Raw genomic sequence first — 17,208 nt, forward strand, 5'->3', positions numbered from 1 at the left:
AGTGAATGCTTTAAAAACCTCATCCTGATTTCCATTCTCTTTCATACTATAATGGTTTTATACAAACTTACATATAAATTTACTGTTTCTGCAAATATTTGTTTGTTCTTTATATTCTCAAAATAGTATTTTTTCACTTCTTTTCTCTTTCATACATATCTTTACATTTTTATTTCAGCATAGAAAGACACACTGAGTACACTGTGCAGAGGTTTCTTTTAAGAAGGATGATTCTTGGCTTCCCCATGAAAAAAAAAAAAAAGTTGAAAAATCACAGAACATGTCTGTAAATCAGCAGAAAATATAATTCAAATATAAGTCTCCAAAATGAACATTCAACTCCATGACCTGTCTTAATCTGTACACTTGCCTCATCAAGAAGGCACGTGGTAAAAGAGATCAACAGGAAAATAATTTCTCCTGCTATAACAGCAGTAAATAACTTACTGGGTCAGGCCTGAAATAGTGTCTCATATTATTTAGCCCTTCGTATTTAAGCAGACTAAATTCTGTTAGTAAGAAAAATGTGCATTAGCATTATCTGATAAATATAGTCCCAAACATTAGCTAGGTGTCTAATTGCTGCAAAGCCAATTAAGTAATTGAAAAAATAAAACCTAGAGCAAGTGGAATATAATTGAGTTTATATAAAGGAACCTGTGGTCCAAACACAATAATATTAACGAGTTCCTATTGTAACACACTGCCCTATTTAAGTCATCATAAAACAGGCATGTCAGTATATAAGTGAGCAAGACAAGGGTGCTCCAACAAGAAAATAACTTTTCATCTAATACCTTCTTTAAATAATCCATATATTAATTTTCAGAAGTATCTAAGCACTGGCAAAAAATCTCTGCTTGTTGTCAGAGGATTACTAACTTAAAATTATACCTTCAGCATTCACTCAACTTTATTTTCCAAGCCAAATGGGGATACAATATTAGGAACAGAATCCTCAAAAACTGTCTGCAATAGTCAGGTCTCTGCTATTTGACATAATTAAGATTATTTGGGAGGTAGTATTTCTTCTGAGGATCTGTTTTCAATCCTCTTTACTATCCACTGACATACTGAAAAGATCAATCGCCCTATGGGATGAGAGTGCATAAAATATTATAGACATTAAATCCTCCCTCAAAATTCAGATGCATTTTTCAGGCCTGTGCATTTTATTCCACAGTTAAATGATTAAGACACATTGGGCTCCAATCTGAGAATGTGTTTAAAATCTGGAGCTATGTCAGACTGCTGTTTGAGTTTGCAAAAGGATTAGCAATTTGCGACTTGTGTCAAAATATCTGGCCTACAGTGACAGAAATAATATATTTTCCTGACTTAATGAATGTGAAAAAATCTGGCAAAAGGAAAAAAAAAAGACCCCACCACACTGCACACAGAAATCAGATGCATTTATCCTTAGCAGCTCACAGTATTTCAGTAGCAGTGATTGCACTGGTCAGAATTTTAGAAGGGACACCTTTGTGCCACCTTGAACTGGTCATATAAACTCATTAGAGGTCTTATGGCAAAGAATAGAGCCAGTAGAAATTTTGATTACATTGCACTAATGTGATAGTTAGCATGTATGGAAGTTCCAGGGACCACACAAAGGCTCTCTAGAATTAAAATGTATGAGTAGCTGTGTGTGGTGATATAGTCTTATAACCAAGAGGAAGAGAAGGTAAATACAGTCCACAAATGTGGCACAGAAGTGAAGGGATTTCTGTGGGGAGGTCTTTACACAGAGCCTCACTGACCAAGGCTTTTCCTCTTCCAGGATTTTGACAGGCTAAACTTGTGCTGAGATTGTGAGGGTTATATCAGAGCAAGTACCAAATAAAACCCTCTCTGTGATCTAATGATTGCATGATCATAACAACTGGGAACAAATTTTTTAAAAGGAAGGATGCAGGTCTAAAGTTTGAGTTTCTATCTAGGCTTTGATGATGAAAGGAAGAGATGCACTGGGCATGGAAAGAACAGCAACATTAAACTGGGAATGGATTTCAGAAGGACTCAGATCTGGCTGTCTCCATGGTGTGGAGCCTTAGACAGCCAACTGCCCTTTTGCAGAGCTTCAGCTGGGGATGCCTAAATTGGCCATTCTGGAAAAAAAGGGCAGAAGAGTGGATCCATTGGCTCCTGATGACACAGATGAACTGCTAGCAACACTTTTTTATCTAATATAATTTTTCTATATAGATATTAGTCAAATTAGAAAAATATCAGTCATATATCATAGCAGGCTTATACAATATTAAAAGTGCATTTGCATACAATGCAAAAATATTAGCTAAACATTTTTTCCTGGTTTTAATTATGTTGACTAACACCTCATTGAGTATTAAGTCTATTTTTCAAACAATGATATAGACTTCTCCAGGTGCTATCACTTAGAAAAATACTTTCTCTCATAAGTAAATGTGGCAGAATCTAAAAATCATTATAATGAGAGCTGGAATATTTCAGTTACCTCCATCAAATTACCACACAGGTGGAGGATTTCTTTCTCTATGGGATAACACTATTATTCCTCTGTATGGACTCATTCTCCCTGGACCATCTGTGTTTAATCTTGCAAAGGGCAGGTCTAATACGATGGAAAATGCATTTCATATGGCTGATCAATTCACACACTCTACCAATCTCCCAAATTGAACTTACGCTTCACGTAAGACAGATTTAGACAATATTCAAAAGTAATGAATGCCATTCACCTCATTTTATGGATGGAGAGCACTGTCAAAAAAACCTGTTGTCTGTTATAAATGTAAGAATGACTGGTAAGAGCAATTGTGCTGTTACAGAATACTTGACTTTCTCCAGAGCATTTCACTAAGTACATAGGTATAAGCAATGTGCATTGTAGAATTGTTAAGAAATACAAACAGTTGACATATATCAAAGTACAGTTCTTATGAGGTATCATTGATGAAATCTCTTTTATTGAAGTTTTCCCTAAATTTTATTTTTGCTAGAGAGATGCTTTTTAAACTTAGCAGTGATTTAAACAATCATATGATTTCTTTCCTAGTAAAGTTTACAAAAGTACTGAGGAGGCAAAAATAAGGAAGAGAAAAGATTAATGAGAGCTCAGGTTATGGAATGCTTGGAATACTGAGTTAAAGGTCAGAAGCTTGCTAACTAGATTTTAATATAACCATATCCAAAGTGTTGCATCTTGGAATAGGGAACAGAGTTTGTATCTGAACTACATCAGAACACCCTGGAAGATGGAAGTTCAGATCCTTCTTCAGACTGCTTTCATGGCTCATTTAGGACCTTGGATATCCCAGATGCCTTGTTAAAGCTGACACTGTCAGGCAACACCAGCAATATCTTCATTTACCTTGTTACACAAGACTGATAATTAGGTGCCTCAGCAAAGCATGTAAACTGGGATAACTTTGTGCTCCAAATGAAGAACTTTGGGTCAAGTGCAAACCACTAAAAAGAGATTTCTCATTGAGATGCCACGCCAAGAAATCAGCACTTGAGTCCATGAAAGAGGAATCTCAAACAGAGGCGGGGCAGTGACCTTGCCTCTACACACACCATGGAAAGCATGTGTGATTCTAGTGTCTGCACTTCCAGAAGATGTGAAAATACTGCAGAGAGTTCACAGGAAGGACACAAATAAGATTGAGGAATCCTGGTGATAGGAGGTTTAAGGAGTTATATTTATTCAGCTTATCAAAAAAAGTGAAGAGGTGGCTTGATCTTTGTTCATAGGTACTTACATGAGGTAAAGATGTGGAAAAGATAGTGGGAGACTTTTCAACTTTGCTATCAAAGGCATATTAAGGTTAAATGACAGGAAGCTGAAGTTAGAAAAATTTAACCTTGAATAAGTGGCTATTTCCTAACACTAAAAGTAATTAAATATTAGAACAGCTAATATTTAGGTCAGAAAAATAGTGGTGTTACCCCTTTTTCACTTTTGCAGCACAGCACCTTTGTTGTTTACTGTGAGCATACATGTTGTCTTCACTTAATTAACTTTAGGTATCATTTTAACATCTCTTGAAATGTATGCATATTCAACTTCCACAACATGAAATGCTTTAATCTAAATGAAGTGTGGGGTCTGTGGATGTTTTGGAGCAATTTGGCAGTCAGTGGTGTGGGCATGCTGACCAGAGGATGTAAATGAACCACTCTGGTAAAAGATTTTATGACACATGTTGCCCACTTGGCAGAACTTCATATATATTTAGTGGATGCTGCTTCAAATGGCAGCTTTTCACCCAGGCAGGAGGACACTGTGTCTCCAAGAAAATATTTTCAGGGCAAGAATTTGTCACACATTCTATCTAATGAAAAACTGACCAACACCCACTTCTATTTGGTCAGTGAAACCAGATGTTACTCCTCCTTAATCCTCTGAAAACAGTGTGGAGATGAGGTAATAGGAGCAAGCATGGAGACAGAGCAACTTGGCAGGTCATTGTTTGTTTTGATTATAAAAATACGTCAGAAGCAACTTTATTATCGTAATATAATAGACAGGGATATGTCTACACCTTTTCTTCTCCACAAAGCTGTAAGAATGATGACATTACCACATGTTGGTCAAGAGCTGAAGAATTATGTCAAGTCAAAGTTAAGCTGAGATGACTGGCACATTCTCTCAAGACTTGCATGTGAATTCACTCTAGTTTGTTAAAGCAAGAGCTGAGGAGCTCATGTTGCCTACATTTGGTTGGTGTAGAGGGGTAAACAGAAAACTTATTGCACAATTGAACCTTGTCTTGGTTTTGCATTGAATCACAGAACGTATAGAAAAAGAATTGTCCTTCCCACTCTCAGCAAAATATTAAAGGCAATATAGATTAGAAAGTTACAACTTGACTGAACTCTTTTCCAAGCAAAAAAACCCACACCTGCTGCAAGTCCTCTCTAACTGGACTAAAGACAGAATTTAGAGCTGGTCTTCCCTGATAAGCAGAATCTCAGTTGGCTAATTGAGGAACAAATAACATAATACAAAATACATCAGATTAGGAACACCTAGAGGAGAATACAAAAAACCACCCATGCATTTTGTGGAAAGGGTGACTTAGTCCATCAGCCCTCTGAAGTGAAGAAATACAGCTGTAGGCAGTTTACTGAGTTAAATGAGGCACTGAAAATGGCACTCTGCCAGCTCCATGTACATATTAAAAATTTACAGTGTGTTCTGGAGGAAAAATTCTTCATGCACTGTTCTTTCCCATAAATTTAATTCCTTCAACAGGTTTTGTCATGCAGAGATGCCTTCCTCTCCAGGAATCAGCTCTATCTTGTCCCCATGTAGCTTGCAAAAACTTGGGATACTTTTTCTGCATATTGTTTTCTTTTGGAATTTCTACTAATTTTGCAGGACCTATGGAGGCAGAGTAATTTTTTAGCTGTACTTGGTGAAACTCCCACGTGGACTTGTTAAAGGTGCTTTGTGAGTTAGTGAATAAGGCACTCTGGATCATTGGAAGGCCTCCAGAGCACCCCTACAACCTGTTACTCTACCAATAGATAACTCATTAAGATGAAATCATTACCTGACTGCAGATAGATCCTTTGATTTATCTAAGGTTCATTAAAACTCACCCAGGGTATTTTGAGCTATACAGAACAGTGTCAGAGTACTCTTCTACTGGCAGCTAAATGTGGCAAAACACAGACTGAGACAGAACAGTTCTTTCAGCACTTGTCACCTGCTGCCAAAACTGAGAAGTTTATAAAAATGCAAAAGGAAGATACTAAATGCAGGTGCTTCCTTCCTTCTCTGCCCCATCCTGCCTTGTTGGCATCAAAGTCAACAAGAAAGAAAAATGTCAATTTGGTGAGAATCAAAGCAAAATAATATTTTTTTTCTGAATTTTTCTTCATCTTCTATATCAGGTTTGAAGACTTATCTCAGATTTTCTCTCACAGAGTACATGGGAAGGATGCATATGTATTTCCTTATGAGAAATTTGGGATGCAGGGTCTCTGACTCGGCTTCTTCAGGAAAAATAATGTTTATTTTACTGAATTTGCCTTCATTTCTGGATGAAATACAAAAAACCCATGCAAGAACCCAATCTTTTCTGACCTGCACTGATTTTTGCCATTTGGAAGCATTTCAATGAACCCACTTACTGGCTGGCTTTTAACTTGCTAATGTTTTCTTGGACAAGACTTTATAATATGTTCTGTTGTAAACACCAGTAGTTGTTCTATCTGCAAAGTCAGAATTGCTGTTTTTCCTAATTTGTAACTTATTTCTAAATGGCAGAAAAACATTGGTTATTTTGCTGAAATGTTTAAATTTGGAAAAGCAACACTGATCAGAGTCAATGTAATTAGAAACAGAGAAAAAGATTAAAAGCTGTTATCAGTGACTATACTTATATATTTTTAGAATTCTTATAACTGACAACAGCTTTATGAAACTGAACAGCCTGGAATTCCAAAGTGACATCCACCAATAACCAAACCAATATTAGAATAGAATGAAGTAAACCATTTTATATTGAATCTTTCAAATTGATATACAGTGTATAATAGAATTTATAAGTAATTTGATTTAGAAAATATATTTGGTTATACTCTGGTGGTACAGCACAAGTTTGATGTAGAATTAAATAAAACTAATATTTATTTCTTGTCGGTTTATATGATCAACATATTAAGACAAAATGCATGGTGTAATCAAATATCTATAACCATGGAAAGCAAAAAAGAAGCTGTAATGTATCATACCACAACGTGCATGTGAAAGATTTCAAAGCACATTTCAATCACTACATAGTAGGATTAATACCTTCTACAGAGGCTGGTTGGGGAATGGACATTACTGCTGTGTTTTTCAAGAACATTAGACATTCTGTTTTAAGGCAGTTCCCAGGTATAATGATCTGCTAATGAGGCAATCAAATTCTGACTATTTTTGGAAATCTCCTTTTGGCTTCATGATTTGTAGATAAGAGCTCAGTGTTCTGCAAGACACGGCTCAAACCTGGTTTTGATATGAAAAGATGAATTTGTGGTTGTATAAGTATGTAAGATTTTATACAGGAGGCAGAATGCTCCTTTTCACAAACTGTACTGCACCTCACAAACCCCTGATAAATCAGGATGCCATACAGTCTGCTTGTGGTCAGGGCTTTGGGGAATTTTCACTGTTCCAAGAAAAACAGCAATGCTTCATTTTCTTACCAAAAGGCTATTCAGAAATGGATGACTATGCAAACTTTTGTTGGAAGCCAACAACAAAATAAATGTTCCTGCAACATGGGACTACTGATCACCAAGATCCAGAGCCTTACCTGGATGTTAGATTCCAACAGGTTCCTCTTTGTCCTACTGAGTAAATGGGAAGAGGCAATGTTGCAGAAAATGAAGTGATGTGCTTAAATGCCTCTCTAAAATCATCTCTAGTTTACCTTTATACACCATTAATAACTTAAGAACCCTGCAGTTTTTACTGAGAAGGTCACAGCCTCCATACTCCGCCAGCTCAGGGAGCACTATTGAAACTTTTAGTTAAGGTCCCTGACCAGAGAGCAAGTATTTTTCTATGCTGATACAGCTGATTCATAGTTCCATATGGAAGTGTGCATCTACCTTCATATGCTGCATTAGTTATGTACAGAAGTTTGTGATAAAGGGCTCCCTCCTTTCCTACATCCTATCCCTTACACCTGAACATGTCTGAGAAGTGCCATTGCTCAAATACATCTGATCCTCAAATGTACCTTGTGCTATTGAGACATGAGTAGGTGTAAAGAAGCATGTAGTTATATTTGAAATATTTTAAATACTGTTTCATTTTTCCATGACAGTCAGACAATGAGAAAATGGCCAGAGAGATGAGATGGAAAAAACAAGGGACAGGAATTGGATGTTTTTGGAAGAGGATATAGATAGATCAGCAGAGACTGAACTGCAGTTTTCTGCAGAGGGATCTTGTCCTTTCACTTCCTGCAGTTACACCATGTCCTTATCACTCAAAGAAAGCAAGATTACAATTTGCCCACTCAACCACACATCATATGTTATTTTTAGCCTACCATATAAATGGCAACTGTCTTTTTTAATCCTGATGGTTAGCTTTTCAGATAACAGAAAATAGTATAGCTACTTATTAGTGTAGAAAATATATTTCTTGTTGGTCTACACAACCAAAAAAAAGGGAAATTTTCCCATGATTTCAGTGTGGGTAAAATTTTAGAACTTCAGTGTGACAAGGGAGAATAATAAACAAAAATAAGGGAAGGAAGGACAGTGACAGATACGGGGATGGTTGTGGGCCACAGTCTTATAAATATCTTGCTTCTCATTTTTTGTTTGATTGGCTTCTATTTTTACTATTCTGTTGTTTATGCTTTCTAAAATAGTATTCCTACATATACAGCCATTGCTTCCTTTAAACTCTGCTGGGAAGCCTGAAAGGAGGTTTGTGAGAGGAGCAAAGAAGATATGCAAATTTGCCTTATTTTAACATTGCTTATTTTCTGGCTCCTTCCTTAATTTCAGAAGACAGTGTGATTCTGCAGTTCATACAACTCTGAATCTAAGTGCTCATTTTGACAGCACCTGGAGGTGCACAGCATGGACTGGATCCTTGGAGATTGCTTCTGGTGATGTAGTTTTTGTTTGTTTTGTGAAAAGGATGCATCATTACTCAAAAAAGATTAATCAAAAACATTTGCCTGCAGTAAATCCCTTAACTGATTTCTATGGGTATACTTTAAAAACTTCATATGAAATTAATATTTATTCAAGCCCAGAGCTCCTGGCCACAGGGGAGAGCAACAATTCTCTGGGATGGTGCTGTAGCATCAGCTCCATGACAAGTGCTTAGCTCCACCAGGAGACATCATGTGAACCAGCTAAACAAAACCATTGACCAGCAACCCTTCCTGACCCCTGCCAGTCAAAAACAATCCTATCTTTGGGTTATAGGTCATCTCCATCTATTAAGTCCCACCTGACCAAGAATGCCTGGTTCAGTTCCTAAAGCTGTCATCACATGTGCCTTCAGCAGCCTAGATTTGATGCCCAAGGAGTTTTACATGCTAATTTAAAATGAGAGGTTGGTACTTCTGCTGAGTCTTTAAACCTGTCCTAATATAGCTGAGAAAGAAACTATCCCAATTTCTGAGATGTCCAGAAAATTTCTATTTTTGCATAAGCAATATATTCAAAATATTGATGATATGCTTTTCTTATTGATCTCTGCAGTATTGTTTCACTCAGCTGTAAACATCATTAAGGAGCTTAATGATGCACTTGCTGAACAAGATGAATATAAAAAGCTGATTTTACCAAAGATTTGTTAAGAAATTCAATCTCCCATCAAACTAATATGTTTTGATATGTGATGTATTATTTAATTTCTTGAAAAATAAACAATACCAAAAAACCAAACCCTGACAGATTTAGCTAAAACTCCCCACTCAAATTTAATATTTTTTCTTAAAAATTACTATATCAGCTTATCTAGTAAAAAACACACCAAAAAACCTAAGATGAAAAAGTCTTTTAATTCTTTGCATAATTCTCCAGAATATGCTTTTAAATATTAGTGAATTCCTCAGATCACTAACTAAATTATAGTCCAGCATAACATTTCATCAGGGAAAATATTTGTCATATGAGAACTGTGAACAACTGAACTTATTCTTTTTTTTTTTTAACCTCAGAGGATTTGCTGGAATCTAGACTGAAAGAATCACTACTGAAAACCAAATTTCTTACCTCTGATGGATGTCCAGCTCTTATGAAAGTACAGAGTGGATCAAAAGCTCCTGTTCCACAGGCCAGAAGATGGGTCCTGTTGTACCGGTGAAGGACACGGATGTAATTTGCACATTCATCCTAGTTTACATAAAAAATAAACATGGGGAAATATTAGCTTTTAATTTATTTTTTTTTTAATCTTATGTGCCTGTAGCTGATGCTCTAATATTTAATATTTCTATTCTATTTCACTTTGTATTACTAACTCTGTGCCATCATTTTCACAGGTGGGAATTTTTACATTAAAAAGGAAGTTTAGAGCACTGATTGATCATGCTTTATTTTAGATACATAACTAGTCAGGAGTTACTGAATTATAGAAGCACTTTTATGCTTCTTTAGTCTTGGAGATAGTCTGCAAATCTGAATAGATCTTTACTATGTATTATTGAATGCATAAGACATAGAAATAAGATTCAGAGCATAAGTTGTGAATGGTCAGCAAACAGCTTCTTTCTAGAGTCAAATAAACTTTATCTCAAGAAAAAATTAACTTTTTTAATTGCACCATTAATTTCTTGTACAAATAATTGTTAATCAATATTTTTATACTGTATAGACACATTCTTTGTTTGTTTCCACTGTTTAAACCCCTTTGAAGAAAAGCTATTCATTTCCCCCAGGGAAACACTTTGGGACTCATTAGTGTATTTGCAGCTTCATAAATATTACAATTAAAACATTTTCAAACATCCCTTTGAGATGTGGGGTCATTATTCCTGTGCTCAACTAGAAATGGAGACAGTGAGATAAAAGTATCCCTTGATTTTGGGACTCCTGGGATTCCTGGGATTTGACTTTAGATTTGTTTTTTGGTATTTTGCAATGGCTTCTATGAGTGAAGCAAAATTACTGCTCATTTCAATTCATTGCTAAACATTTCTGCAACTTAGAACCCTGAGCTTTAAGAGTCACATCAATTTGAAGACATTTAAAATGGAATTAATCTGAGCTAACTTTAGCTGCTCTGGCATTTAGACATGTAATTTATGCAATTCTCCCAGGCTTTTTCAATAGTTACTGAAGTAGGCCAGACATCTCCAAATGACAATTAATACAATCTTGAAATGAACATGTGAAACAGAGTGGAGGAATTTCCTTTTTTGAAAATTTCCAGTGCTTCACTGATGACTACTCTCATTTTTGGCTTGTTGTATTTATGTGAGAACAATCCTGGATCTTATTAACCAACTACAAGAACTTAATGTCAAAAAGGAGGAGTCTGAATGGGATTCATGGGCAGAATTCAACTTGCAAATACACAATAAGTTCTAAACTAAGACACCCTCTTTCTTCTTTCTTCAAATCCTTGAATTATTCAGTGTAAGTCTCTCAAATGCTTCAGCAAATAAAAAAGGAAAGAAATCTCCCCTGCTACCTGATTCTCCTTAACTCATCCTCAAGATATATCATGCTAATTCTAGAAGTAACCTACACAAGATGCAACCTGTTTTGTAATTAAATATTAGGCATATACAAAGGGCAAATCAATCTTTTAAAATCTTGCTTTTGGAATTTCTTGATTTGTAGCTAATTTGTTCCTTTTCTTTTTTCAAGGAAATAAAAACAGACAAATTGAGAGAACAATGGGTTGAAATCAATAGCATGTGATCCTCCTTGTATGGATCAGCACTCATTTACAGAGGCGTCCCCTTTTTATGTTCATTTCCTAAATGTTTGCTGGCTGGTTGCAGCAAAATGCTATTCCATAGGTATTTTATGATGCCAGGAATTTTTTTTAATAGATGCTTTACTGGGTGTTGTTGTTCTTCCTGATTCTCCCTCTCCTCCTCCTGACTTATTCCCTCAGTGGTGGTCTGTTCTTTACTCCAAGGTTTCCTTTTTTATTCATATACACCTTCAGATTTTGATCTTTGTGCCAAAATCATTTTAGGGACTTCAGATTTATTTTTAAATGGGAAAATGCTACACATCTTTTTTTTTCTCCTGTGTGCCTTTGTAGGAATGCCTGAAAAATTCTGCAAAAAAAGCCTCAGGATGCAAAAATACCAAAAATAGAAGAAAAATAATTCCAAATGGCTAGACTTGATCATTTATAAACAGGGGACAAAAGGTGCTGTTCTGGGAAGTGTCAGGCAAAAAGGAATTGCTGATAACCCTACCAATAAAGTACTATACACAGAGCAGGGAGAGATGCATCATGCAAGGGGACATTGAAAGAAGATTTATTTATATTACATCAATTAATTATATACTAGTGTCGTCTTTAGGCTGCTCCACAGATATACTAATAGATTTGTGGAATTTCATTCATCCAAAACTTCTCAGTGTGGAGGAGTGAGGCATCTCTACAGAATTTCATTTCCATATCTGAATGATTTCCAATTCTGATAAAGTAACACAGAGTAATTGAAAACTCTGATACCACAGGCTAACAGGTGTGATTCCTGGCACACTGGATGACAGCTGAAGGACTTTTTTTCCTTACCTTCACTCCAATCAGAAAAGCATTTTAAGAGCATGCATGTGTTGTTAAGACAAGCCTTTTTTAACTGTTCTATTAAGTCTGTTACAATCTCTGATCTGTTTATGACTACAACACTTGCCATTTTACTGCTACAACACAAACTGATAACTTTTTAAGGTTATACAAGCTTGTAAAAGTGGCCTATTCTGTTATACAGAAAGAGGCAGCAAAATACATGTGAAGTGTTTCAATGCTGAAAAGCTTATTGCAATATAATCAGTTCTACTTAATAATTATGCCTTGAGTAACAGATCTTTTGCAATGGAAAATAAAAAGAAGAAAGAGCGAGGAAATAAACAAAAAAGCTGGAAATAGAGTAATATTTTTCTAGAGTTTGTAGTGTGAAAATAGCATTAAGAAATTAAAATTGACAAAGGTTTGATTTTAAAACATTATGATGTTGAGTCAATACTGACTACAAAAAATGAATGTGATAAGAAAAATAGTAGGAAGGTTTTTAATTCTAATTTAGATTCCTTTCAGGTTGAGTAATTTGTCTTTCTGAATACTGAGCATGCTGATGAAAATTACTAAGGTTTCCCTGATATTAATTAGTGTTACTCATTCACATAGTCCATACATAATTAAGTCTCATGTGAGGATCACAATATTGTTTGGTATTACAATACTTCCAGCTTTTAAAATTTTTAATGTATTTTTCTTGAGACTCTGCTTCTAGAATCTTGTGATTATTTAAAAGTTCTGTTTTTTTCTGTAAAAGGAGTAGTCACACCAAACCTTCATGGAAATGTGGGAAACACATTAATCTCTTTAAATGACCACATTCATACAATGCAAATTTGAGGTTTTATAATAACAAACTGGATTGTAAAAAGGTTTTAGTTTTAGCAAAGCATGAGACTGAAGGAGCTATCTTTGCTTTCAAACAACTGTACCTATTTCTGCATTTATTTAACAAAACAAATATTGTCAGAGTATCAGAAAATATGTAGTGTTGAAAGAAGGATGGTAGGGCTTTAACTAATAACAGCCTATCCTGAGAAGTAGTATCAAATAAAGGCCAAATAATTTAGGTTTGGGATTCATTTAATATGACCATACAGTTCAGCCATTGTTGAAAACCACCATTTTCAACCAAAGTCATCTAAAATTATCAAGGATATAAAAGTAACCTGAAAAACTACAATGAACTCCTAAGAATCTTCAAAAAGGATCAATTCTAGGCCAGGTGAATGGGAAGAGTTGGGATGGTATTATTATTATTATTATTATTACTATTATTATTATTACTACTACTACTACTACTACTTTCCAATCTGGTTCTAGTGCCTTAATGTGGATAGTTCTCAAGCTTTTGCTTCAGAAGAAATCTTTATAGCTTCCTAATTTACTGGGAATATATGGTGTTTATTGTCGAGGCTGTTTGCTGTTTCTGGGCAAACTTTGTATGTTCCCTTCCACGTCCTAAATTCCTTCACTGTTGCTGCAAAACTACCATAATTTTCAGATTCCTTGGTTCAGTGGGAGCTCTCTCAGCTGTGGGATTTATTAGGTGTACTCCCTGTGTGTTTATGAGGTGCAGATAATGAGCTTGGTGCACTGCAAAATTAAAGAGAGCTCCCCTCCAGAAGAACTTTCATCCTGTGCTGCCAATATCAGCTGCTGTGTGTCAGTGAGCTCTCAGCTCTTTTCCCAGGAACTGATTACAGTCAGGGCACTGAATCACAAGACCAGAACAGTTCTGAGGTTCATTAAAACAGAATATTTTTAATAATAGAACACAAAACCTATAGCATAATATAAATTACTGTGTATTTTATACTTATTAGTTACTTAACAGCTTTTTTGAATGTATTCTAGAGAGTGTGAATTTCAAATATAAACTGGAACGTGAATATGGAGAAGATAATCTGTGTGTATGAAAAGAAAAGGACATAGAAATGGAAAAGAAGAATTATTAAGGCATCTCCATTGAAAGCACCAGAATAAGAATTAGAAGAAAGTTCAGATGATCAAAAGAGTTCATTGTCTGTTTACGAGCTGGTTTGAAGAGCAATTAAACTAATAATTTACTGTGTGCACAGCAGTTTCATGTTTTTAACCTGCAACACTTAACTTTATATCTGTGCTTTAATCTCTCTTAAGTTAGGAATGCCTGAATCCTTGTTTTGGACCAGCCACTGGTATAATTAAAGTATATTTAATCTGTAATTAGTGATACTTACAGCATCTCTTCCTTTAATTATGCATTCTTCTGCCTGCAGAGGTGTACTAGGCCAATGGATCTGAGAAAAAAAAAAAATTAAAATAATTTAATTGTCAGTCTAATCATGGCAATCAAGCTTTTCCACTATTTCTCACGTGACAGATTCTCAGATCAGAAGTACAAAATCATAGAACAGCCCAGGTTAGAAGGTACCCCAAAAGATGATCTGCTCCAGCCTTTGGTGGGAGTGGCAGCCTAGAAGAGATTATCTATCACCCTGTCCTAGACATCTTGGAACACCCCACTGACAGAAACCCCATCATGTTCCTGGCTCCTTGTGAAGGGAGAGCCTCCTTCCTCTTTGAGATGCCATTTAAATTCTTAAACACTGGAACACTGTGATGAGCTCCCCCTGAGCCTTGCTTCCCCTGAGAGAAAAGACCTTCAGTCTCTCCTTTGTTGGAACATAACTGTCTTTATTAGGATAGCACTGCAAACTTAGTAGTCAACAGAATTTAAAGGAAGTTAATGTATGGAACATTTTTTATAAATTCAGTAGAAGCATCTATGCTAACTCTCAGTGATTTTCAACATATTTATTAATTTTGGACTACTGATTTCCTGATTGAAGTGACACTTAGAAAAGAAAATGGTTTACTGTGAAGTTAATAAGGGTCAGCAATTAACCTTATGGGAATAGAATCAGCTCTTCACTGTCAATTACTAGAAGTAATTGTTCACAAGTGAACTTTTTTTCAGCTACCTACTGTACAAAATTTATGTTTCATCCCAGATGCATTATTTGTTTGGATGAAAAAAAATATTAAACAATGACTGATCACACTGGAATGATTACTTAATTTCTTACAACATTTAAAAATTAAAACAAAAACATGTTCACATCAGTGATATCAGACTTGGCTGAAACCAAGTAAATATCAGAAAACTGATGTCATTATTAAGACATTTTTGTCAATAATCCAATCACAATTTGTTTTTTCTGTCTGGAAAACATTTTAAAATTAAATTCTTATGCTAGGCTTTTTTCTTCCTTTTTTTTTTTTTCTTCTGTTTCTTTTGTTTTTTTTTTTTTCCCTTCTTCTTTGGTAATTGAACTATCTTAGTTTTCGTAAAATAATTCCAATCTGAGAAAATGATAAATGATAAATGATTGATAAATGATAAATGATAAATGATAAATAAATGATAAATGATAAATGATAAATGATAAATGATAAATGATAAATGATAATTTCTACATTGCTGCTGTATAGTCTGGAAAGGTACCTGGACTCTGCTGAACTCCCATGGAGGCACTCATCCAGTCATCCTGGTCAGGCCATTCCTGGTTCATTCATTGCAAAACTCAGGGTCTACAGTCATTTATTTTAGTCACAGGTCAGGTATTGAATGAAGCTTGGGTTAAGCTTTCCTTAACCCAGAAAACCTAGAAGTTATGTGATGTCTAAGATCTCTCAAGGCTAAAAGTATGAAGCCACAGTTTTCACCTCCCAAAGACATGTTCTGACTAGCAAGCTAAAATGAGAGCTTTTGCCCACACCAGGTGTAGGTGGCTGTTAGGAGCAGAGAAACCACAGAGGGAATAAAACACTTGACTCTGTAACCTGATATTAAATATGCTGTGTGAAGGTGATTATTTTTGTATTTGGAGACTGTTTCAATGCTGTTGAAAATACTTCGTATGTACATTTTCCACTTAAGATATACTGAATTAAATATATATACAGCATTAAGACAAAAAAGCCAAAGAGGCAACCTAATGATCCTGCTTTGTCTGGAATGTCAAAAAGCAGCTGCAGTGTAGCTACATAAATTTGATCCTTGGCACAGAAAAATGGAATAAACCATGGAGCTGCAGAATGGTTTGGGTTGGAAGGGACCCTTAAAGACCAACCAGTGTAACCTCCTGCTCCAGCCAGGGACATCTTTCACTAGATTGTTTCTCAAAACCCCATCCAGCCTTACCTTGAACAGTTCCAGGGATGGAGCATTTACAACCCTGTGCAAATTGTTCCAGGGTCTCATCACTTTAATAGTTAAGAAGTTCTTAATATCTAATCCAAATCTATAGTCTTTTATTTTAAAACCTCTGTCTCTTGTCCTGTCACTACAGGCCCTGAGAAAACTCTCTGTCTTTCCCATAAGGCCCTTTTACAAAGTGAAACTCCAACATAAGGTTTCCCTAGAACTTTTCTTCAGGCTGAACCTCCATTCTCTCAGGCTGAATTTATAGGAGAGATGTTCCAGCCCCTTTGATCACTTTTGTGACCCTCCTCTGGACCTGCTCTGTCAGGTTCACATCTTTCTTAAGGGGGGAACCCTAATCTGGGGTCTCAAAAGAGAGGAGTAGAAGGGCAGACTCAGAGGTTGTACAGCAGTGCAGGAATCAACCTTAGAAGCTCATAGCAAATTACTGACTTCTAAGGCAAGTCCATGTTCATTGCCTGAAGTACATGGCTCTGAATTATAACTCTAGGAATAGATAAATGTCGCCTGAAGAAGTTTTACTATCCAGAAATAATTTTTAAAACTCATAACTCTTGCAAGGCTGTTGAGTTTTAACATAAGTAAGTATTAAGATTTTAATCTCTACAAGAGTATTTTAGAATTGAGACTAAAAAAATCTCTGCATGTCAGATTTTGTTATCATACCAAATCCAAATTAGCATAACATAGGGTGTGTTTGCACTGCGTGAAAATCCAGATATTAATCAGCTGCAATGGTAGTCTTTAACCTGCCATGTATTAATTTTCCTGTTAATGT

The 17,208-nt window shown here is 35.6% G+C and overlaps 1 protein-coding gene across 1 annotated transcript in view; it reads right to left on the bottom strand.

The window, feature by feature from the left end:
- Positions 1–17,208, bottom strand: part of SEMA3E (semaphorin 3E) — a 128,278-nt gene that overhangs the window by 39,391 nt on the left and 71,679 nt on the right. The window contains exons 3-4 of the mRNA XM_056482270.1: positions 14,443–14,502; positions 9,727–9,846 (exon numbers count right to left, since the gene is read on the bottom strand). Of these exons, the coding sequence (XP_056338245.1) occupies positions 9,727–9,846; positions 14,443–14,502 (180 nt within the window). The remainder of the gene's footprint in view (positions 1–9,726; positions 9,847–14,442; positions 14,503–17,208) is intronic.

Source organism: Oenanthe melanoleuca, chromosome 1A (assembly GCF_029582105.1).
Source record: "Oenanthe melanoleuca isolate GR-GAL-2019-014 chromosome 1A, OMel1.0, whole genome shotgun sequence".
NCBI lineage: Eukaryota > Metazoa > Chordata > Aves > Passeriformes > Muscicapidae > Oenanthe > Oenanthe melanoleuca.